We start from the raw sequence: 25,895 nt of genomic DNA, 5'->3' as shown, positions 1-25,895 counted from the left end.
CTTTCATTTATATAGCACCTTCAATATAGTAAAACGTCCCAAGGCGCTTCACAGGAGCGTTATCAGACAAAATCTGACACTGAGTGAGATAAAGAGATATTTGGATAGGTGACCAAAAGCTTGGTCAAAGAGGTAAGTTTTATAAAGAGTCTTAAAGGAGGAGAGAACAGTAGAGAGGCAGGGAGGTTTAGGGAGGGAATTCCAGAGCTTTGGGCCTAGGTAGCTGAAGGCATGGCCGCTAATGGTGGAGTGATGAAAATTGGAGATGAGCAAGAGGCCAGAATGGAGCAGTGCAGAGATCTCGAAGGGTTGTAGGGCTGGAGGAGGTTACAGAGATAGGGAGGGACGAGGCCATGGTGGGATTTGAAAACAAGGATGAAAATTTTAAAATTGAGGTGTTCCTGGACCGGGAGCCAGGATGCGAGTTAGGATACAGGCAGCAGAGTTTTGGATGAGCTGATGTTTACAGAGGGTGAAAGATGGGAGGCCAGCCAGGAGAGCACTGGAATAGTTGAGTCTGGAGGTAGCAATGGCATAGACGAGAGTTTTAGCAGCAGATAAGCCGAGGTAGGGGCGGAGACGGGCGATGTTACGCAGGTGGAAGTAGGCTGTGAATGCTTATGAAGGAGCACCTCATTGGAAAGTAGAAGATATACATCATAAAATGGCCCCTGACATTCCACGGCAAGTACTTTTCCTGGCAGCAAATTGGGGCTGAAACCAATGACATTGGTTTTCTGCCCCAAAATTGACCCCCCCATATTTCCAATAATTTTCTCACTTCAGGCGAACAAGCTGCTAAGTCCCAAGCCACCTATTTAACGTATACTAAAGTGGGAGTCAGTTGGCACTGCAGCCCTGAATTTCCTGGTATTATGCTTGCAATGCATTCGGGGTAAGTTAGAATGTGAAATGTAAGGTGCAGTTGTTGCCAAGATCAGCTGAGACTGGCAGAAGTGAGGAGTCTTTGAACCTGAAGATTGCTGAAAGTTTCAGCAGTATCTACTGCAGTTAGGAACAAAATTTTGATGCAATTTTTTTTGCATTCAGCCTACACAGCTTTGAACTTGCTTCTGACTGCCTGTGGGGCTGAAAACACCATGACACTTTAACCTCCACCACCCCTCATGAGGGCTTCTCAGGAACAGTTATCATGCAGGAGGGAGACGAGGAAAAACAGGAGAGGATGGAGAGTGAAGCAGCATTTCTAAGGATGCATCCCACCAGATATTACCTCCCTCCCTCCCTCAAGAATATACAGGCAACACAAGCCCTATTTGGACTTTAGTGACGAGATGAGCATTAGAAAAATGTATTTTGCCAAAAAGGCAACAGAGGAGCTGTAAGCTACTGCATGAGGACCAGAGTGGCATTACCGCAAAGGAGCATCAAGTTAGGGCCATCCAGATTTATGGGGTTTCTGGCTTCCCCAAGGTCAAGAGTGCAGTAGATGTTTTGCAAGTTCCTACAGTCATCCCCCTCAAGAGGAAAGTCTTGCACTGCCAGATTGCATGTTCCTGCACATTAATGGAAGATTTGCTGCAAGTTGCCTTCATCTTTTGGAATTCATCACTTGGTGAGCTCCTTTCTCAATTCATTCACAGGATGTGGGTGTCGCTGGCAAGACCGACATTTATTGCTGATCTCTAACTGACCTAAGAAGGTGGCATGGCCTTCTTCTTAAACATGTGATCAAGGTGCTTCCACTATGCCGTTAGGTAGGAGTATTCTTTGCAGGGGTTTGATACAAGTGGGTGCCTTGTTATCCACTTTAGAATGCAGTTAAGAGTCAGCCACATTGGTGTGGGGAGTGGAGTCACATATAGGCCAGACTGGGTAACCTTAGCAGGTTTCCTTCCCGAAAGTACAGCTTCATAGTCACCTTCACAGGTACCAGCTTTTTTTATTAAACTGAGTTCAAACTCTCAAACGGCCATAATTTGAACCCATGATCTCTAGATTACTAGCCTAGTAATATAACCACTACACTATTGTACCCTTACATATCCTTCAAGGAAGAAAATCGTGTTAACAAATGGCATGTGGGTGACAAAACACACCCCATCTCTCATGGATATCAACCCCAAGAGTTGTACGAACAGCAGTAGAGAAGCACTACAATGAAACACACACCTCTACCAAAGTGGTCATCGAGGGAATTATGGGAACGTAAGAACAGGGGTAGGCCATTCAGCCTCTCAAGCCTGTTCCGCCATTCAATTAGATCATGACTGATCTGTACCTCAATTCTGTTTACCTGCTTTTGTTCCATAACCCTTGATACCCTTGCCCAACAAAAATCTATTGATCTCAGTCTTGAAAATTTCAATTGATCCAGCATCCACAGCCTTTTGAAGGAGAGAGTTCCAGATTTCTACTAACCTTTTTGTGAAAAAGTGCTTCCTGATTTCACTCTTAAATGGCTTAGCTCTAAAATTAAGATTAGGCCTTCATGTTCTGGATTTCCCCCACCAGAGGAAATAATCTTTCGGGAATCTACCCCATTGAATCCTTTTATCATTTTAAACATCTTGATCAGATCACCTCTCATCCTTCTAAACTCAAGAATTTTCAGAAGGCTTTTGATAAGGTCCCACACAAGAGGTTAGTGTGCAAAATTAAAGCACATGGGATTGGGGGGAATATACTGGCATGGATTGAGAATTGGTTGACAGAGACGAAACAGAGAGTAGGAATAAACGGGTCTTTTTCCAGGTGGCAGGCAGTGACTAGTGGGGTACCGCAGGGATCAGTGCTTGGGCCCCAGCTATTCACAATATATATCAATTATTTGGATGAGGGAACTGAATGCAACATTTCCAAGTCTGCAGACGACACAAAGCTGGGATGGAATGTGAGCTGTGAGGAGGATGCAAAGAGGCTCCAATGTAATTTAGACAAGTTGGGTGAGTGGGCAAGAACATGGCAGATGCAGTATAACTGGATAAATGTGAGGTTATCCACTTTGGTTGTAAAAACAGAAAGGCAGATTATTATCTGAATGGTGATAGATTGGGAAAAGGGGAGGTGCAACGAAACCAGGGTGTCCTTGTACACCAGTTGCTGAAAGTGAGCATTTAGGTGCAGCAAGCTGTTAGGAAGGCAAATGGTATGTTGGCCTTCATTGCAAGAGGATTTGAGTACAGGAGCAGGGATGTCTTACTGCAGTTATACAGGGCCTTGGTGAGACTACATCTGGAGTATTGTGTGCAGTTTTGGTCTCCTTATCTGAGGAAGGATGTCCTTGCCATGGAGAGAGTGCAACGAAGGTTTACCAGACTGATTCCTGGGATGGCAGGACTGACGTATGAGGAGAGATTGGGTCGACTAGGCCTATATTCATTGGAGTTTAGAAGAATGAGAGGTGATCTCATCGAAACATATAAAATTCTAACAGGACTAGACAGACTAAATGTAGGGAGGATGTTCCCGATGGCTGGGGAGTCCAGAGCCAGGGGTCACAGTCTTAGGATACGGGGTATGCCATTTAGAACTGAGATGAGGAGAAATTTCTTCACTCAGAGGGTGGTGAACCTGTGGATTTCTCTACCACAGAAGGCAGTGGTGGCCAAGTCATTAGATGTATTGAAGAAGGAGATAGATATATTTCTTAATGCTAAAGGGATCAAGGGGAAAAAGCGGGAACGGGGTACTGAGTTAGACGATCAGCCATGATAATTTTGAATGGCGGAGCAGGCCCGAAGGGCCCAATGGCCTATTCTTGTTCCTATTTTCTATGTTTCTATGAATACAAACCAAGTTTATACAACCTGTCCTCATAATTTAACCCTTTAAGTCCTCGTATCATCCCAGTGAATCTGCACTGCACCCCCTCCAAGGCCAATACATCTTTCCTGAGGTTTATCCTGAGGAGGATGCAAAGAGGCTCCAATGTAATTTAGACAAGTTGGGTGAGTGGGCAAGAACATGGCAGATGCAGTATAACTGGATAAATGTGAGGTTATCCACTTTGGTTGTAAAAACAGAAAGGCAGATTAACACAATACTCCAGATGGGGTCTGGCCAAGGCTCTGTACAACTGAAGCATCACTTCCTCACTTTTGTATTCCAATCCCCTTGAGATAAAGGGTAACATTCCATTAACCTTTTTGATTACTTTTTGTACCTGTGCACTAGCTTTTAGTGATGTGTGTACATGGACACTTAAAACTTTCCTCCACCACAGCTTCTAATCTCTTGCATGTAACAAAATATTCTAATTTGTCTTTCTCAGATCCAAATTGGATAACCTCACACTCCATCTGCCAAAGTTTTGCCCACTCACTTAAGTCTGTCTATGTCCATTTGTAACTTTCTGCTCCCATCTTTACAACTTACTATACCTCCTAACTTAGTGTCATCTGCAAACTTGGACATGCAACTCTCTATTCCTTCATCCAAATCATTACTATATGTGGTGAAAAGCTGAGGTCCCATTTCAGATCCCTGGGGAACATCACTTGTCACATCTTGCCAATCAGAGAACATTCCCTTTACCCCAACTCTCTGTCTCTTATCTCCCAACCAATTACCAAATCATGTCACAAGTTACATGCACTTTCATTTTTGCTAATGATCTCTTGTGCAGAACCTTATCAAATGCCTTCTGAAAGTCCACATAGACAACATCCATAATCACTCCCCTATCCGCCATGCAAGTGACCGCCTCAAAAAATGTAACAATTAGTCACACATGACCTAACCTTTCCAAATCCATGCCAACTCTCTTTGATCAGCTCATAGTTGTCCAAGTGCTCATTTACTCTGTCTCTGATGATAGATTCCAGTAACCTCCCCACAACTGATGTTAAACGATGTCTGTAGCTACATGGTTTCTCTCTCCTTCCCGTTTTAAATAATGGAGTGACATTTGCAATTTTCTCATCCAAAGGCACAATTCCTGAATCTGGAGAACTTTGTAAAATTATGACTAATGTTTCTGCAATTTCTTCATTTATTTCTTTCAAACTCTGGGGTGCAAACTTTAAGTCCCATTATTTTCTCCATTAGCTTTTTAAAAAAACTTGTATCGATTCCACTAAGTTCCTCTCTTGACTTATGTTTAGGTTCCCTTGTACCTCTTTTGTCATTTTCTTGTTTTTACCTCTCATTGCATTCTTTGTATCCCTTTGTTGCTTTTTACAACTCTCTCAGTCTGCTGGATTTGCACTTTTCCTTGCATGTGTAAGCCTTTTCTTTTAGCTTACCTCATTTGTTGATCATGGTTGCTTAATTGCAAAAGTTGAAGAAGCTGCTTCCCAAATGTTCTGCGTGGACAATCGGCTGATGGCATGTTACTGAGGCCTAACGATTAAAGTAGCTATGGCCTCATTCTGCCACAGGCGGGCGAGAATCTAACTGGACCCAGCGGTTTTCCACCGGAAACCCACTGGCAGTTAAAATCCCTCCATAGTCTGGTCAAGTACTCCAAATTGAGTCTCAGGTCTGGGTTTTCCTGTTCATGCGGGGCATATGGGATTCTTGGCTTTATAAATAGAGGCATAGAGTATAAAAGCAAGGAAGTTACGGTAAATCTTCATAAATCACTGGTTAGGCCTCAACTGGAGTACTGTGTCCAATTCTGGACACCACACTTTAGGAAGGATGTCAAGGCCTTGGAGCGGGTAGAGAGGAGATATACCAGAATGGTGCCAGGGATGAGGGGTTTCAGTTATGTGAAGAGACTAGAGAAGCTGGGATTGTTCTCCTTAGAGCAGAGAAGGTTATGGGGATAAATATTGGAGGTGTTCAAAACTATATGAGGTTTTGCTAAATAAGGAGAAACTGTTTCCACTGGCAGGAGGGTGGTAACCAGAGGACACAGATTTAAGGATATTGGCAAAAGAACCAGAGAGGAGATGGGAATTTTTTTTTAAACGCAGCAAGTAGTTATGATCTGGAATGCACTGCCTGAAAGAGTGGTGGAAGCAGATTCATTAGTAACTTTCAAAAGGGAATTGGATAAATACTTGAAGGGGAAAAAAATTGCAGGACTGTGAAGAATGAGCAGGGGAGGGAGACTAAATGGAAAGCTCTTTCAAAGAGCCAGCACTGGCACGATGGGCCAAATGGCCTCCTTCTGTGTTGTATGATTCTAGGAGGATTGGGCAGGACTTCCTTAAATCCCTTAAAGCCTACGGTCTTAAATCCATGCCGACTATTTGGTATTGTGCTCTTAAAATGAGCATTCCTCAAGCATTTGCCCCACTATAGATATTAAGCTCACTGGTCTCAGCAGTTCACTTCTGGGTCACTAAAATCCCTCATTTATTACATTCAATTTTCTGCAGCCCCTCTCAGGATGCACTTATAGTGCAACTTGCACACAACTTGCAACACAGCATCGCTGTGCGACAATTTCCACAATGGACTGAAAGTAACAATGCGTTTAAGACTCCAGAGGTGGGTCCCAACTTAAATATAGATGGTAATGGTGTGAATCCCCAAGGAGAAGGCTGTCTCACGTTGCTTGGGTTTGACATTGCCCTGAAGTACCCAGCATAACCCAGCATTGATCGGATCAGCACAGGTACACCAGGTCCAAGTTGGCTTTGGGTCTGTGTCCCCAAAGATGAAGGGCCGAATTTTTTTTTTGTTGAACATATTACAAGTGGCCCTCTGATGTAAAGGCACTCCTGAGAGCTGCTCTTTTCCTTCCTGGGGGCATTCTGTCCCGCTCCCTGACTGGCAACATCAGTTGCAGGTGCCCCGGGGGTGCATCATGGCACTTATGCCAGCATATGCTTTCCTGCGGCTCTTTGGGCCTCTATACACGCTTAGTATTATCTCATTTTTCATGTTCTACTTGCAGCCATAGAATCATAGAAAATTTACGGCACAGAAGGAGGCCATTCAGCCGATCATGTCCACGCCATACTTCTGTGATGTCACTAACAGAAATATTTTCACTTGCTGCATACCTGTAATTCCAAAAATTTATTCCTAATCCTTCTTGCATTAGTACAAAAATATTTAATCTTCCTATATTTGATCCTTTCGTTATATTTGCAATTCTTTCTCCATTTTTCCAAACATTACATTAAACACCAAAATTGGAATAAAAGAATAATGTGCCAACTGTTAGTAGGAACTGCACTAACTTCAAAAACAACGGGTGCGATTTTAAATCCCGGGCAGGAATGCCACCCATACAGCAGCCAGACCATTCAGAAGCGGGGAGGCCCAGCCCAATTTTAACGGCCGGGCCTCATTACCATGTCGCTGGCCGACTTCCCCAACCAAAAAGGCGTGAAGGTCAGCAGAAAGCTGCTGCCTGGCCGTTAAAATCACATAACGGGAGGCCACTGCTGGGAACCAGATCCCGGCACTAAGATAAGTTTTTAGGACGGTGGGGGAGGGGGGTGGTGACAGGGATCACGGTTGAAGGGAGGCCCAACGTTTCTTTCTGGAACCCAGAGAGCACTCCTGTGCTATCTGGCCCTCAAAAATATTTTTAAAACGTACTCTTCTGGGCCTCTTCGGGTCCTGGATCCATTTCCTGACCGTTTTGGTCTGAGAAGGCACCATTGCTCCCCCTGTTCAGGGGTCAGGTTAATATTGCAGTCAGGCCCCGATGGCATCTTCGGAGCCCGATCTACATATTTAAAGAAGGACCTTGTCAGCTTTGGATGGGTGTGCTTGCCGCCTGCAATTTAAAATTGCAATCGGCCAGATTTGGGCAGGAAGGCAGTGGGTAAGCTCCCCATTCCATTTTAACTGCCACCCCCCCTCGCCCGGTTTCTGCTGGACGGACGGGCGAGGGGTTAAAATTCCTGCCAATGAATTATTTATCAAGTTCAATGGTCTGTGGAAGGACATGACTGGCCAAATTGCTTTTCCTCATTCTCATTTCTTAAGTTCAAAACTTCTTACCAAATCTTTTACTCTTCATCTAATTTGCATCTTCCTTACCAGCATCTGCTTCCCCAGTGGATGATTTTTCCTGCGCATCCCCTTCTGATCTCCCACATACAGAATCTGTTGAACTATGACAAGACGTGTCTTCTTCAGATGGAGGAGCGGGTGAGGCTGGCTCCCCAGCTTTTTTTTCTTTTGATGCAGTGTCCTCACCAGAACATACACCAGCATCTGCATCTTGTTTAGATTGAGCATCTTTAGCACTGGCTGTTTCAGATTCATCCTTCAAGTGAATTTCTGACACTCGCTGAATTGTAGATTCATGGTACACGGTTATGGGTTCAAGGCAAGTTAATGAATCACTATAGTTCACTATGGTACATTTTGTGGAAAGGTGCATGAAAATGGGCTTATTGGTGGGTAATGTGTCAGAATTCCCTGCACCGGGACTTCCTTGATTTAAGTGTGGGGCCTTACATACACTATTCTGTGGACTAAATGTTGTTGATGGATCTGTAGACGCATTGTCCTGTGCACCATATGCAGATGACGGAGCCTTGTACAAACATTGCAATGTAGGAGCTGGGGATGTGTCCTTGGACTTTGTTTTGGAACATTCTTCACAGACCCCACATGTAGTAGGTGCATTTTCTTGATGAGTAGGTGAGGCCTTCCTGCACTGATCACATGAATGTTCTTGACAACTAGAGGAGGCATTGCTACTTACAGCAGGTGACGGCTTCTTACATTGATTACATGAAGGATCTTGACAACCAGCTGAGGCATTGCTACTTGGAGCAGGTGACGCCTTCTTACATTGATTACATGAAGGATCTTGACAACCAGCTGAGGCACTGCTACTTGGAGCAGGTGACGCCTTCTTACATTGATTACATGAAGGATCTTGACAACCAGCTGAGGCACTGCTACTTGGAGCAGGTGACGCCTTCTTACATTGATTACATGAAGGATCTTGACAACTAAATGAGACATTGCCACTTGGAGCAGATGAATGCTCTTGACGAGTAGATGACACCTTCTTACATTGATCACATGAATGTTCTTGACAACTAGATGAGGCATTGGTACTTGGAGCAGACGAATAATCTTGACAAGTCGATGACACCTTCTTACATTGATCACATGAATGTTCTTGACAACTAGATGAGGCATTGGTACTTGGACAAGACGAACAATCTTGACAAGTAGATGACACCTTCTTACATTGATCACATGAATGATCTTGACAACTAGATGAGGCATTGGTACTTGGACAAGACGAATAATCTTGACAAGTAGATGACACCTTCTTACATTGATCACATGAATGATCTTGACAACTAGATGAGGCATTGGTACTTGGACCAGATGAATAATCTTGACAAGTAGATGACACCTTCTTACATTGATCACATGAATGATCTTGACAACTAGATGAGGCATTAGTACTTGGGCAAGACGAATAATCTTGACAAGTAGATGACACCTTCTTACATTGATCACATGAATGATCTTGACAAGCAGATGAGAGATCGCCACTTGGAGCAGACGAATAATCTTGACAAGTAGATGACACCTTCCTACACTGATCACATGAATTTACTTGACAAGTAGATGAGAGATCGCCACTTGGAGCAGACGAATACTGTTGACAGGTAGATGTCTTGCTACATTGATCACATGAATTTACTTGACAAACAGATGAGAGATCACCGCTTGGAGCAGACGAATACTGTTGAGAGGTAGAGGACGCCTTCTTACATTGATCACACGAATGGTCTTGACAACCAGGTGAGGGATCACTGCTTGGAGCAGGCGAATACTGACAGGTGGATGACGCCTTATTACATTGATCACATGATTGTTCTTGACAACCAGATGAGCGATCACCGCTTGGAGCAGGCGAATACTGACAGGTAGATGACGCCTTATTACATTGATCACATGAATGGTCTTGACAACCAGGTGAGGGATCACTGCTTGGAGCAGGCGAATACTGACAGGTGGATGACGCCTTATTACATTGATCACATGAATGTTCTTGGCAAGCAGATGAGACAGCGCCACTTGGAGCAGACGATAACTGTTGACAGGTAGATGATTTCTTCTTACATTGATCACATGAATGTTCTTGGCAAACAGACGAGACATCGCCACTTGGAGCTGACGATAATTGTTGACAGGTAGATGATTTCTTCTTACACTGATCACATGAATGTTCTTGGCAAACAGATGAGACATCACCACTTGGAGCAGAAGATAACTCTTGACAGGTAGATGACTTCTTCTTACACTGATCACATGAGTGTTCTTGGCAAACAGATGAGACATCGCCACTTGGAGCAGAAGATAACTCTTGACAGGTAGATGACTTCTTCTTACACTGATCACATGAATGTTCTTGGCAAACAGGTGAGACATCGCCACTTGGAGCAGAAGATAACTCTTGACAGGTAGATGACTTCTTCTTACACTGATCACATGAGTGTTCTTGGCAAACAGGTGAGACATCGCCACTTGGAGCAGAAGATAACTCTTGACAGGTAGATGACTTCTTCTTACACTGATCACATGAATGTTCTTGGCAAACAGGTGAGACATCGCCACTTGGACCAGATGGATATTCTTGATCAGTAGATGATGTTTTCTTACACTGATCACATGAATGTTCTTGACAAACAGATGAGACATCGCCACCTGGAGCAGATGGATATTCTTGATCAGTAGATGTCTTCTTACATTGATCACATGAATGTTCTTGACAAACATCACCACTTGGAGCAGACGATAACTGTTGACTGGTAGATGGCGTCTTCTTACATTGATCACATGAATGTTCTTGACAAACAGATGAGACATCACCACTTGGAGCAGATGATAACTGTTGACTGGTAGATGGCGTCTTCTTACATTGATCACATGAATGTTCTTGACAAACAGATGAGACATCACCACTTGGAGTTGATGAATATTCCTGGGGAGATGAGACCTTGTTGCATTGATCACATGAATGGTCTTGACAAACAGATAATATTTCACCACTTGGAGCACCTGGACCTTGTTGATGAACAGACTTATTCTCAACTGGAGGTTGCATAGGTGGAGAAAAAGTCTCATATCGAGGAGGTACTGTTTGTTGACCAATTAATGGGTACATATTTTCATATTGAGGCGGTGTGGTTGGTTGATAAACAGGCGGGGACCTAGTACTATATTGAGGTGTTATGGGCTGGTAAACAACTGGAGCCACATTTGCATATTGAGGAGGTACCACTTGTTGATAGTAAGATGGAGGCACAGGCTCAAATGGAGATGGTATAGGTTGTGAATAAATAGGTGGGGATTTAGTCTGATATTGAGGTGGTATTGCCTGTTGGTAAACAGGCGGGGACGTTCTTTCATACTGAGAAGATGTAGATTTTTGAACAGCAGGTGGGGACATGACCCGTATAGGTTCCTGACGAACCTCTGAGGTTTTACTACTATAAGCAGTCGGTATTGGTTCTGTACGAGCAGGTGAGGACACAGTCTCATGTCGAGAAGATTCAGCTGGTGGACAAACAGACGTGGTGTCACTTGCATTAGGTACAGTTCCTTGATGACCAGACGGTGATCTAGTGTCATATGGTGAACGTAAAACTTCTTGACGAACAGGCGAACTTTTAATCATGTAATCATATGCAGCAGGCACAGGTGCTTGACGAAAAGGCTGAGTCATAATTACAGTTTCATATGGAATAGGAACAGCTTCTGGACGAACAGCTGGGGCTATAATCAAAGGCTCAAATGGAGCAGGTATGGCCTCTTGCTGAAAATACGGGGTCCTGATGTAAGGGTCATATGGAGCAGGTACGACTTCTTGATAATATGGAGCCCTAACCAAAGGCTCATATGGAACAGGTACTGCTTCATGACGAACATACGGGGCCCTAATCATAGGTTCGTATGCAACAGGTACAGCTTCCTGACGAACATATGTGGCCCTAGAGAAAGTCTCACGTGGAGCAGATACAGCTTCTTGATGAGGAAAAGTTTCATGTGGAGTAGGTGCAACTTCTTGATGACCAGAAGGTTCCTTAGTCGAAGACATAGATAGAAAAGGTACGGCTTCATTACGAATAGAAGGGGTCTTCTCACAAAGAATTTTAGACATAACTTCCTGATTAATAAGTGAAGAATCCTTAGATAGTGATTTTACATTTTGATGATCGGAGGATGTTCGGTGTGCCTTCCCATCAATATTTATAGCTATTATGATTTGTAAAGAAAGAAGTAAAAGTATTTTTAGTTAGAGTAAACTAAAGAGCTAATGGTAATAATTTGCATCAACATAACACACCTTTATTCACAGTAGTCAACTATACATACATTAAACAACAGAGTGTGGGTGAAATTCATAGAATTACATAGATGTTACAGCACAAAAACAGGCCATTCGGCCCAAAAGGTCAATGTCGGTGTTTATGCTCCACATCAGCCTCTTCCCACCCCTCTTCATCTAACCCTATCTGCATATCCTTCTATTCCTTTCTCCCCCGTGTACTTATGTAGCTTTCCCTTAAATGCATCTATGCTATTCGCCTCAACCACTCCAGATGGTAGCAAGTTCCACATTCTAACACTCTCTGGATAAAGAAGTTTCCTTGCTGGTTACAGTATTTTAGCGGTGCTGGAATGGCATTAACAATTTTTCCAGCGAGAAAAGTCGTGCGGAAGCAGTGCTTATGTGCCTTTAATAGGCTTCCTCCAAAGTTTGCTCGTGATACTGGTGCAGTTTCGCGACTAGCCCGCTAGTCGCTGTTAGCCTCATTTACATTTGGCCGCCTGAGCGTGGCGCTGTGGATGGAATTTCCTGGACTTAACCCACCAGAGTGCATACGGGGCAAGTTGCATATATTTCAATGGGGCACTGCAGTTGTCAGGCTCAGCTGTTAAAGGTGGAAGTGAGCTGTTGCTCAAATTAGAAGCGGCTGGAGATCTTTTACTGAAGATCTCTGAAGGTAGTAAAAGTTTTTAAGACGTGTTTCTTTTTGCATCCTATCTACAGACACCTGCACCTGCTTTTGACTGCTTCTCAGAGGGTGAGAGGGCCAGCAGATTTTCAGACCCTCACAGATCCATCCCCCCAGACAACCTCAGGTGCTCTCAGGAGGAAATACGGCATTCCCTAGGGAAACCTATTCTTGTGCTTCTTCTAGGTGCCTGAAGTGGTTGGCTCTCATGCTCTCCAGAAGTGTCATGCCACTGAGGTTGCCCTTCTCCAATAGCAGCTGGCTGCTGGCAATGGAGCCGCTGCTAGTTGAATTTCTAGAGGGTGCTCCTGGGCAACCTGGTCTCGCTTCCCATGTTCCACTGACACGGTGTTCTGAGGGGTACGACTAGAAACCTGGCATGTGCTGCTGTCCTGAGGGACGACAGTGTCGCGCAGCTGCGACTCCTGGGTGGATTAGTCGCTGTCATCATCCTCTTCGTCACCATCATCTTCCTCCTCCTGTGCCACCGTTGCTCTGGTGGATCTGCAGGAAAGGCAGAATGGGTATCATCCCCCTTGAGATTACGGAGACAGAGAAGGGGGTGGAAGGTGCTTTCTGTGTGGTGCATCAAAGGGACGCCAAGGCAACAGTGCAGGTGCTCGATCAATATACTGCTGACCTCAACATCTCCCACTGCAACAGCTGAGAGCCTCCCCACAAGCGGTCTGGCCTTGTCCTCAAAGCGGGTGAGGAGTTTGAAGGATTTTGGACTTTTCAATGTTTTCAGGAAACCTAAAGGATTGGCTGGAAACCTGGATTAATTACCAGCTAAAGGAGCTGAGTTTGGTTAAAAGTATTAAGTCAACAAAGGAACCATTAAACTGACTGTTCAAGGTAGCATGCTGGGAAGGCTGGCCACATTCGAGAAGTGTTATTCAGACTGTCTGATGGAAGTCTACAGATAAGGAGGCCTTGAAAGACTTTGGGAAACAGTCGTAAACACCAGGTGCTGTTTTCGTAGCATCAGTCTGTATAACCATGGGAAAGTGAGAGAGGAAAGTTACTGAGAAGCTTGTTTTTGTCAGCAAGAATGGTATAAGAGCAGCCATTCTAAAGTGAATGAAGGAGACAGTCCACGAGACCACAAAGACAAACCAGAAGACAGTCCAGAACAGCACCACGCAGGATGTCGATGGAGAATTAACTTCTCAGTTTCCCGAAGCAGAAGATTGGCCAGTCTGAGTTTCGAGTTGTACTTGTAATTAAGGTTGTATGAATCTCTATCAGTAAAACTTGTTGTATTTTAATGTTAATAAAATCAATTGTCAGAAAAGTTTAAAGCCTTGGATGATCTTACCTCTGATTACCCTAAAGAATAAAGAGAGTTAAAACAAAAACCCTACAAGTTTAAAGGTGGGGAAGCCCCATCTAACAACATGCCTTTGGTGGGCATTGTGTGTCGATTTCTCCTGCAAAGGGATAAGTAAATGAGGGCAATGCTAGCAGTTAAGTAGTGTGTGGTTAGGAGATATGTGGGGGTGTGAGGGGGTTAAAAATGCAGGAAGGAGTTTTGGGCTTGTGCAAAGCAGTTATTGTGTGTTTGGGGAGCTGTATAGTCACAGTGCAGGATAGGGAATTGGAGATGCTCTTAACCAGAGTATTGTAGTATTGTGAAGGCCCTGCTGAGGATGTGGAACTTCTTGTTCTGCAGTCCTGGGGGTGAGGGAGTTGGCAGTTAGTGCCAGTGCCACTTCCCTCTAGGTGGCATGAGTGTTTACTCTGGGTGACTTGGTGGCACTCGTACCCAGGGGTCTGGTCATCCAGCCTTCTCTGCCCCACCCAGCAGTGTTTGTAGGTCTGAAGGAGTGAAGTTATGCATGTTTCACACCTCTGGCTTGGTGCCATGCCATAATTCATCATTCAGTCTAAGTGTAATAAAAATATTGGTAAGACATGCAGTGAAGTAATTTGAGAGAGAAATAAAAGAGCCAAGCAGTGTTACTGCCTTACATTCTTGCACCCAAGCTGAACAATGCATTTAAAAGGCTACACAAAGGTTTCCTGCTGGTTCAGCTGCTTTTACACTAATGCTTGCACCAACAGATATACAAGCACACTCATGAACCTTCCGTGTACCTCCCTCTAGAGATGATGTGGAGATGCCGGTGATGGACTGGGGTGGACAAATGTAAGGAATCTTACAACACCAGGTTATAGTCCAACTGTTTTATTTGAAAATCACAAGCTTTCGGAAGCTTTCTCTTTCGTCAGGTGAGTGTCTATTTGAAAATCACAAGCTTTCGGAGGCTTTCTCCTTCGTCAGGTGAGTCACACTCACCTGACGAAGTCACACTCTCCTTCGTCACACTCACCTGATGAAGGAGAAAGCCTCTGAAAGCTTGTGATTTTCAAATAAAACTGTTGGACTATAACCTGGTGTTGTAAGATTCCTTACGTTTCTCCCTCTAGAGGCCAGTGGTGGATATAAAAATGTTTTTTTACAGCTGCAACAGCAGTGTAAAATCGCATAATCGATTTTCTGGCCCAGTGTATTTCAAGAATTTAATATATTTTAAGTACTTTTCTGTGAAAGAAAATGTAACTGTTCTAGCCACTAGAAAGGATAAATAGAAAGTATTTTTTGATTATAATGATTGTGCAAATAACTTTCATAATGCTTTCTTCATGTTGATACCGGAAACTAAGTACATTAATATAATTCAAGCTAAATTCAAACAACATGAATGCAAATTTTGAAACATACTCTAGATCACATGCCATCCTTCTCATCTTGTAATATTACATTACATAGAATTTATAACACAGAAACAGGCCATTCAGCCCAACTGGTCTTTGCCAGTGTTTATGCTCCACATGAGCCTCCTCCCACCCTACTTCATCTAACCCTATCTGCATATACTTCTATTCCTTTCTCCCTCATGCACTTATCCCCTTAAAAGTATCTATGTTATTCGCCTCAACTACTCCATGTGGCAGCAAGTTCCACATTCTAACTACTTTCTGGGTAAAGAAGTTTCTCACGAATTCCTTATTGGATTTATTAGTGACTATTTTATATTTATGGGTACTAGTTTTGGACTCCCCCACAAGTGGAAATATCTTCTCTACGACTACCTTATCAAACTACTTCATAATTTTAAAAACCGCTATTAGGTCACCCCTCAGCCCTCTCCTCTAGAGAAAAGAGCCCCAGTCTGTTCAGTTTTTCCTAATAGTTATGACCTCTCAGTTCTGGTATCATCCTTGTAAATCTCGTAGAGCATGTGGTCTGGGGATAAGGAGCAGAATGGATAGAAATTTGGCTACAGAAGAGAAAACGGACAGTAGGGGTTAAGAATAGCTACTCAGACTGGCAAAAGGTGGAAAGTGGTGTTCCACAAGGATCGGTGCTGAGACTACTGTTGTTCACAATTTACATCAACAACTTGGACTCAGGAATCGGAAGTACAATTTAAAACTTTGCAGACAACACAAAATTGGGGCATATAATAAATAGTGAGGAAGACTGCGACAAAATTTAAGACGACATTAATAAACTTGCAGAATGGGCATGTAATTAGCAAATGAATTTCAATGTAGATAAGTGTGAGATGTTACATTTTGGTAGGAATAAGCAATAGAAGGATATGCCGATAGGGTGAGATGAAGAGGGGTGGGAGGAGGCTCATGTGCAGCATAAACACAGGCATATACCAGTTGGGCCAAATGGCCTGTTTGTGTGCTGTAGCCAAGGTTCTATACAAGTTTGAGATTCTCAGCTTTGCCTCTCCATCTCCTCAAAAGAAATACTACGTTGTTTCTTCTGTACATTTGGCTCTTTCTCTAGTAAATTAGAGTTGACCAGCAAACTGCTGCTTTCAATTAATCCAATTGGTCAAGTTGCATCCACAAAACTACCCGTTTGCAGCACTGTTTCAAATTTTGAGTTGTGGATCAAGGAAGGGATCTCACCAGGGCTTGAGGCAGGTTTTGGGTTGTGGGAAGGGGACGAGTGATCTGGCCACGGCGCAGGATGTCCACTCTGCTACCCTTTGCCGTATGCTTGCTGACAAACGCCTCATATCGCTTCCAGCTACAAATTCCAAAACCCCAACAGACTGACCCCATCCCTTTATGCATCGTCTCCATTTTAGCGCTCTATGCCTCGCCCCCATGTGTCAATTACATATATATTTGGCGAGTCCCCAATCATCCACCAGCTGTCCCCAAAAAGCTCTAAATCACCATCCACTCCTCTGCCTAACTGCCTTATGATGTGGAGATGCCGGTGATGGACTGGGGTTGACAATTGTAAACAATTTTACAACACCAAGTTATAGTCCAGCAATTTAAAATAAAATAAATAGAATTTAAAATAAAATTGCTGGACTGTAACTTGGTGTTGTAAAATTGTTTACAATTAACTGCCTTATGCTAACTATTTGACTCCCCAAACCCTCACCAGGTTGATCCTGACAAATTTGTTTCTTTAAACACTTACCATGTAATAAAAATAACTGGCGGACAGGGAGGTTTTTTCTTTAAAGCTTTATAACACTATTAAAAACACAAGGAACACTGAGCAACAGTTGTAGGGCACAGGAATGGATCAGAGAGCAAGCAACAGTTGTAAAAGTGAAGCTGGGTTAAATAGGGGTAGGGAAAAGACAAACGTAACATTACACTGAATAGTAGGCATTACAGTGTTCCCTATTAAAAACACAGTGGGGGTGATTTTAACCCCCAAGAACGGGTGGGTCGGGGGCGGGTGGAAGTTGAAAATAATTGTTTTTTTGGGTCGCAACTGCAAAATTTTCAGAATTTGCATTTCCAGTGGGAAGCCTGTATTTTTACACGCTCAAGTTACATCCAGAAATAAAGCCGGGTTGCAGTCGGGACCCAAAAAACAACTATTTTCAACTCCCACCCGGCCCGAACCCACCTGTTTTTGGGGGTTAAAATCACCCCCAGTATCTCTAGGCATTACCAACATTAAAAAAAGTGTTACTAAATTGTGACCATGGAAAATAGGTGTGTAAAGAGGAAAACTCAAGAATTTTAATATGTTCTCCCCCTGTTATTGACCTTAGCTCAGTAACTTGTACGGAAACCAACACCATCCAAAATATATGGCTGAAAAGACCTTTTTGAAAAAGGTATTTGCCAGAGGCCTAGGTCATGTGATGCCCAAACTCGTTCATCTAGACCAGAAAAGTTTCATTAGAGACAGGTGATTTGTATATAACGTTTGTCAACTATTCACCATCATCAATTACTAAGGTATCCAAACAAAAATGAACATCATTTCCAAACTTGATCTCTCTCTGATCTCCTCTTCCCCTTCCATGTGTCTACCTCACTGGTTCAACAATAGGTAAATTATTTATCCAGCAATTTCATGATATATCAATCATTAAATTACAGATGCAATATTATTAAACAAATGTAAATGCAGTCGTACCTAGAACAAAGGAAGATGGTAGTGGTTGTTGGAGGCCAATCATCTAAGCTCCAGGACATTGCTGCAGGAGTTCCTCAGGGCAGTGTCCTAGGCCCAACCATCTTCAGCTGCTTCATCAATGGCCTTCCCTCCATCATAAGGTCAGAAATGGGGATGTTCGCTGATGATTGCACAGTGTTCAGTTCCATTCACAACCCCTCAGATAATGAAGCAGTCCATGCCCGCATGCAGCAAGACCTGGATAACATCCAGCCTTGGGCTGATAAGTGGCAAGTAACATTCACCCCAGACAAGTGCCAGGCAATGACCACCTCCAACAAGAGAGAGAATCTAACCAACTCCCCTTCACATTCAATGGCATTACCATCACCAAATCCCCCACCACCAACATCCTGGGGTCACCATTGACCAGAAACTTAACTGGACCAGCCACATAAATACTGTGGCTACAAGAGCAGGTCAGAGACTGGGTATTCTATGGTGAGTGACTCACCTCCTGACTCCCCAAAGCCTTTCCACCATCTATAAGGCACAAGTCAGGAGTGTGATGGAATACTCTCCACTTGCCTGGATGAGTGCAGCTCTAACGACATTCAAGAAGCTCAACACCATCCATAGCAAAGCAGCCCACTTGATTGGCACCTCATCAACCACCTTAAACATTCACTCCCTCCACCACCAGCACACCGTGGCTGCAGTGTGTACCATTTACAAGATGCACTGCAGCAATTTGACAAGGCTTCTTCGACATCACCTCCCAAACCCGCGACTTCTACCACCTAGAAGGACAAGGGCAGCAGGCACATGGGAACACCACCACCTGCACGTTCCCCTCCAAGTCACACACCATCCCGACCTGGAAATATATCCCCGTTCCTTCGTTACTGGGTCAAAATCCTAGAACTCCCTACCTAACAGCACTGTGGGAGTACCTTCACCACACGGACAGCAGCAGTTCAAGAAGGCAGCTCACCACCACCTTCTCAAGGGCAATTAGGGATGCGCAATAAATGCTGGCCTCGCCAGCGACGCCCACATCCCATGAATGAATTTTAAAAAATGCAATTAAACTGGTTAATGGAGAAAAACAAAGAGCACTAAAGCACACTCTTAATCTTTAATAAAGAACTAATCAATGCAGCTAAAAAATGTTAAACAGATTATTCTCCATTCAGTAAATTATTTGGTTCTTCTTACCTCTGCTCAAATGGAACATTTTCACGAGATCAGATACATCAAGAGCTGGATTCCCTATACAACAGATGGAAATATAATAAGTTGAGTCTTACTTTAATTCGTTCCTACAAAAAAGAGATTCAATTACATTTGAAATATTCATATTTACTCAAGAAAGAAAGAAATGAAGAGAGAACACAAACCATCTCGAAATTGCAACAACTCTGTGAAATATGATGAGGCAAACTGGTGTATATTATCAGGCTGGTCTTGCACAACAGCTCTGCCTAACGCCTCTAGCAGAGATTTCAAACCCTCAGGCACTACAAGTTTACCGTGAGAAGGCATCTTGGTAAATTCCTGGTATATCTGAATAAGAAAGAGAAAAAAAGTGAAAATAACCTCATTTCTAAAGATTAACTTCTCTGTGTTGAATCCATAAATAGAGTTAACCCCTCCCCAACACAAAAATCAAGTACATTCAAGAAGCATTGTGGTACTGTTCTCCATAAGAGATATTAAATCTAGGTACAGTAGGGTAGATCAGATTATCATCTTCCTACTCTTCCCAAAAAGTAGGTTCAGAGTGAACATGTTCCCACAATGAAAAAGGATGGGACCGCCAAATCTAGAGCCCCCTGGATGACAAGGAGCATACAGGGTAAGATAACGCTATGATAGATTGGGAAGCTTCATTAAAAGGCATGACGGTGGATAGGCAATGGCTAACATTTAAGGAACGAATGCATGAATTGCAACAATTATACATTCCTTTCTGGCGCAAAAATACAAAAGGAAAAGCGGCCCAACCATGGCTAACAAAAGAAATTAAGGATAGTATTAGATCCAAAGAGGAGTCATATAAAGTTGCCAGAAAAAGTAGCAAGCCTGAGTATTGGGAGCAGTTTAGAATTCAGCAAAAAAAGGACCAAGAGATTGATTAAGAGGAGAAAAATAGAGTATGAGAGTAAACTTGCGAGGAACATAAAAGTGGACTGTAAAAGCTTCTACAAGTTTGTAAAAAGCATTACAGTCAGAAACGGGAGAATATATAATGGGGAACAAGGAAATGGCAGAGCAATTAATCAAATATTTTGGTTCTGTCTTCATGGAAGAGGACACAAATAACTTCCCAGAAATGCTAGGGAACCAAGGGACTAGTGAGAAGGAGGAATTAAAGGAAATTAGTATTAGTAAAAAAAGTGCTGGAGAAATTAATAGGACTGAAAGCCGATAAATCCCCAGGGCCTGATAATCTGCATCCCAGAGGACGAAAAGAGGTAGCCATGGAAATAGTGAATGCATCAGTTGTCATCTTCCAATAGTCTATAGATTATGGACCAGAACCAGACTGATTCCTGGGATGGCAGGACTGACATATGAGAAGAGATTGGGTCGACTAGGCCTATATTCATTAGAGTTTAGAAGAATGAGAGGTGATCTCATCGAAACAGATAAAATTCTAACAGGACTAGACAGTCTAGATGCAGGAGGATGTTCCCAATGGCTGGGGAGTCCAGAACCAGGGGTCACAGTCTCAGGATACGGGGTAGGACATTTAGGACTGAGATGAGGAGAAATTTCTTCACTCAGAGAGTGTTGAACCTGTGGAATTCTCTACCACAGAAGGCAGTGGAGGCCAAGTCATTGGATGTATTGAAGAAGGAGATTGAAAATTGGTTAACAGGCAGAAAACAGAGAGTAGGGGCCCGATATTACCAGGGCGGCGGGTTCGCAGCGGGGGCTCGATTGGGCGCGTGGGTAATGCGCCCGGTGAAATCAGACTGCCCCGCGCGCAATCGCAGGCTAATTGGATCCATCTACCTGTTGTTCCGGGTTCCCCGCTGCTAAGCTACGCGGCGGGCGGACTGCGCATGCGCAGTAAAGTCTGTCAGCTGGAGGAGATCTATTTAAAGGGGCAGTCCTCCACTGACTGATGCTGCAAGAAATAGGAAAAATTACAGCATGGAGCAGCCCAGGGGGAAGGCTGCTCCCAGGTTTAATGATGCCTCACTCCAGCTCCTATTGGATGGGGTGAAAAGGAGGGGGAGGACAGAGATGATCCCCCCGGCGGGCGGGAGGAAGCGGCCTGCCTCTGCCAACAAGAAGGCCTGGCTCGAGGTGGCAGAGGAGGTCACCTGCACCATCAACATATCACCAACCTGCATACAGTGCAGGAGGCGCTGCAATGACCCAAGTAGGTCAGCCAAAGTGAGTACACTTACTCATTCCCCTACACTCCATCTGCCATATCACCGCCCCCGCCCCACATCTCCTTCTGCACTGCCAACACTACTCTGTCACATCACCCCTCACACCCACTCAAACCTCATCCTCATCCTCATTTTACTTACCTCGCCAGTACGCATCCCGCCACTACCACTCAACCCAATCCTCATACAATCTCATGGCTCTATCTCATATTCACCCTCTCATGCATCTCTTTCACAGTCAGCCTCACTCAACCTGCCACTACCTGTGCTGCAGCCACATGGCATGCATCACATATGTGCAGTAGGAAGCGTGGCGGTGATGTGGCAGATGGAGTGTAGGGGAATGAGTAAGTGATAATGAAGGGGATGCACAAGGGTGTTTGAGGGTTTGTCATGGTTTTTACTTATATTTAATTTCTGATCAACTCACATTACATATTATATTGGCACCACTACTGTCACGTCTTTGCGAATCTTGTCTGGTTTGTGCAATAATGCCCTTTCCTGAGGATCACTATGAAGACCCTCAACTGATGCCACCCATTGTGTCACTGCAGAGTGGGTGTAGGTATATTTGCAGGTCTCTTTTGTGCAGACGACTGAGAGACGTCGCGATGTCTGCAGTGGCACCCTGGAAGGATACGGAGGAGAAGATGTTGAGGGCAGTGGTGACTTTGACAGCGACAGGTAAAAAGATGATGCTCGGACAAGCCAGGGGCAGCTCTTCATGAAGGAGGATGCAGATGTCCACGACTACATGTCGAGTGACTCTGAGCCTCCGTGTGCACGGCTGCTCAGAGAGGTCCAGGAAACTGAGCGTCGGTCTGTGGACCCTGTGGCGAGGGTAGTGCCCTCTGCTATGCATCTCTCTCTGCGGTTGCCCTCCCTCCTGCTGTGCAGGTGGATGTGTCACAGCACTGTGTTGTGGAGCTCCACGTGTCAGAGGTGGATGGCGTGGCCGGCGAGGCTGGTGATGCTGTTCGCCCTCAGAGGAGGTCATGACTGCAGCTACGGCAGCCCCCATCCGGAAGATGCACATCTGAGGGGGTCCGCAAGGTAGGTACATGTGTCTGGACACCGGGGTAAGTGTGCAAAGTGGTGAGTTTTATTATTAGGAGGAGGGTGGTGGAAGCCAAACTTTGTCCAAGGTGACTGAGTGGTCTCCTGCAATGAGTGAGGGTCTCCCCCCCCACCTGTCAAATGGACCTCTGCAGCTGCCACAGGCTGATGGCCGCAACACGTCCATTTGAACTGGGAGTGTTTCACCCAGTACGGGAAACAGTCTCAGTTGTTTGCAAAATCCCAACCCTCTGAAAATGTTATGTTAATCAGGTCTCTAAATGACCTGAAATACCTAAATAAATACCTTAAGTGGCACCCCACCGGCTTTAATTGCCGGCGGGAGTCCCACATGTGGGGGCTGCACGCACACGTCAGCGCGTCAGTGGGGAACCCGGAAATGGGGCGGGTTGGAGCCAGGCTCCCGACCCGCCCCGAGAATCCCCGATTTTCGTAGCCCCCCCGCCAGGAACGCACCCGATCGAGGGTGCTAAAATCGAGCCCGAGGAATAAATGGGCTTTTTTCGGGGTGGCAGGCAGTGACTAATGGGGTGCCGCAGGGATCAATGCTTGGGCCACAGCTATTCACAATATATATCAATGATTTGGATGAGGGAACCAAATGTAAAATTTCCAAGTTTGCTGACAACACAAAACTAGGTGGGATCGTGAGTTGTGAGGAGGATGCAAAGAGGCTTCAAGGCGATTTAGACAAGTTGAGTGAGTGGACAAATACATGGCAGATGCAGTATAATGTGGATAAATGTGAAGTTATCCACTTTGGAAGGAAAAACAGAAAGACAGAGTATTTTTTAAATGGTGATAGATTGGGAAATGTTGATGTACAAAGGGATCTGGGTGTCCTTGTACACCAGTCACTGAAAGAAAACATGCAGAGGCAGCAAGCAGTTAGGAAGGCAAATAGTGCTTTGGCCTTCATTTTAAGAGGATTTGAGTACAGGAGCAAGGATGTCTTACTGCAGTTATACAGGGCCTTGGTGAGACTACACCTGGAGTATTGTGTGCAGTTTTTGTTGCCTTACCAAAGAAAGGATAGACTTGCCATAGAGGGAGTGCAGCGAAAGTTCACCAGACTGATTCATGGGATGGCAGGACTGTTTTATGAGGAGAGATTGGGTCGACTCGGCCTGTATTCACTCGAGTTCAGAAGAATGAAAGGGGATCTCATTATAACATATAAAATTCTGACAGGACTAGACAGACTGGATGCAGGAAGGATGTTTCCCCTGGCTGGAACGAGGGGTCACAGTCTCAGGATACAGGGTAGGAGATTTAGGACTGAGATGAGGAGAAATTTCTTCACTCAGAGGGTGGTGAACCTGTGAAATTGAGGCCAAGTCACTGAATCTACTGTCCATGACAGTATTGGTAGGAGTGACCAGTGACACAGTCCTCGTGGAGATGAAGTCCTGTCTTCGCATTGAGGACACCATCCAACGTGTTGTGTGGCACTACCACCGTGCTAAATGGGATAGATTCAGAACAGATCTGGCAGCTCAAAACTGGGCATCCAAGAGGCGCTGTGGGCCATCAGCAGCAGCAGAATTGTATTTCAGCACAATCTGTAACCTCATGGCCCGGCATATTCCTCACTCTACCATTACCAACAAGCCAGGGGATCAACCTTGGTTCAATGAGGAGTGTAGAAGAGCATGCCAGGAGCAGCACCAGGCATACATAAAAGAGGTGCCAACCTGGTGAAGCTACAACTCAGGACTACATGCATGCTAAACAGCGGAAGCAACATGCTTTTGACAGAGCTAAGTGATTCCACAACCAACAGATTAGATCAAAGTTCTGCAGTCCTGCCACATCCAGTCGTGAATGGTGGTGGACAATAAAACAACTAACGGGAGGAGGAGGCTCTGTAAACATCCCCATCCTCAATGATGGCAGAGTCCAGCATGTGAGTGCAAAAGTCAAGGCTGAAGTGTTTGCAACCATCTTCAGCTAGAAATGCCGAGTGGATGATCCATCTCAGCCTCCTCCCGATATCCCCACCATCACAGAAGCCAGACTTCAGCCAATTCGATTCACTCCACGTGAGATCAAGAAACGGCTGAGTACACTGGATACAGCAAAGGCTATGGGCCCCGACAACATCCCGGCTGTAGTGCTGAAGACTTGTGCTCCAGAAATAGCCGCGCCTCTAGCCAAACTGTTCCAGTACAGCTACAATACTGGCATCTACCCGACAATGTGAAAAATTGCCCAGGTAGGTCCTGTCCACAAAAAGCAGGACAAATCCAATCCGGCCAATTACCGCCCCATTAGTCCACTCTCAATCATCAGCAAAGTGATGGAAGGTGTCGTCGACAGTGCTATCAAGCGGCACTTACTCACCAATAACCTGCTCACCGACGCTCAGTTTGGGTTCCGTCAGGACCACTTGGCTCCAGACCTCATTACAGCCTTGGTCCAAACATGGACAAAAGAATTCCAGAGGTGAGGTGAGAGTGACTGCCCTTGACATCAAGGCAGCATTTGACTGAGTGTGGCACCAAGGGGAGCCCTAGTAAAATTGAAGTCAATGGGGATCAGCGGAATGTCAATGGATGTTATTTATATGGACTTCCAGAAGGCATTTGATAAAGTCCCACATAAGAGACTGTTAGCTAAGAGAGAAGCCCATGGAATCGAGGGAAAAGTACGGACTTGGTTAGGAAATTGGCTGAGAGAAAGGCAACGGAGATTAGGGATAATGGGTAGGTACTCATATTGGCAGGATGTGACTAGTGGAGTCCCGCAGGGATCTGTCTTGGGGCCTCAATTATTCACAATATTTATTAACGACTTAGATGAAGGCATAGAAAGTCTCATATCTAAGTTTGCCGATGACACAAAGATTGGTGGCATTGTAAGCAGTGTAGATGAAAACGTAAAATTACAAAGCGATATTGATAGATTAGGTGAATGGGCAAAACTGTGGCAAATGGAATTCAATGTAGACAAATGTGAGGTCATCCACTTTGGATCAAAAAAGGATAGAACAGGGTACTTTCTAAATGGTAAAAAGTTAAAAACAGTGGATGTCCAAAGGGACTTAGAGGTTCAGGTACATAGATCATTGAAGTGTCATGAACAGGTGCAGAAAATAGTCAATAAGGCTAATGGAATGCTGGCCTTTATATCTAG

The 25,895-nt window shown here is 44.5% G+C and overlaps 1 protein-coding gene across 6 annotated transcripts in view; it reads right to left on the bottom strand.

Moving 5' to 3' along the window:
* LOC137309603 (neurofilament medium polypeptide-like) overlaps positions 1–25,895 on the bottom strand; it is a 78,703-nt gene that overhangs the window by 3,686 nt on the left and 49,122 nt on the right. For 5 of the 6 annotated variants that reach the window (XM_067977712.1, XM_067977721.1, XM_067977716.1 and 2 more), the window contains 3 exons: positions 19,671–19,836; positions 19,489–19,542; positions 7,912–12,105 (listed from right to left, as the gene is read on the bottom strand). In XM_067977712.1, coding sequence (XP_067833813.1) covers positions 7,912–12,105; positions 19,489–19,542; positions 19,671–19,836 — 4,414 coding nt within the window. The remainder of the gene's footprint in view (positions 1–7,911; positions 12,106–19,488; positions 19,543–19,670; positions 19,837–25,895) is intronic. The other variant, XM_067977738.1, reaches the window with a different exon arrangement.

Source organism: Heptranchias perlo, chromosome 3 (assembly GCF_035084215.1).
Source record: "Heptranchias perlo isolate sHepPer1 chromosome 3, sHepPer1.hap1, whole genome shotgun sequence".
In the NCBI taxonomy this organism is placed as follows: Eukaryota; Metazoa; Chordata; class Chondrichthyes; order Hexanchiformes; family Hexanchidae; genus Heptranchias; species Heptranchias perlo.
Note: the sequence above shows the minus strand (reverse complement) of the source record. Positions and strands in the feature narration are given on the sequence as shown.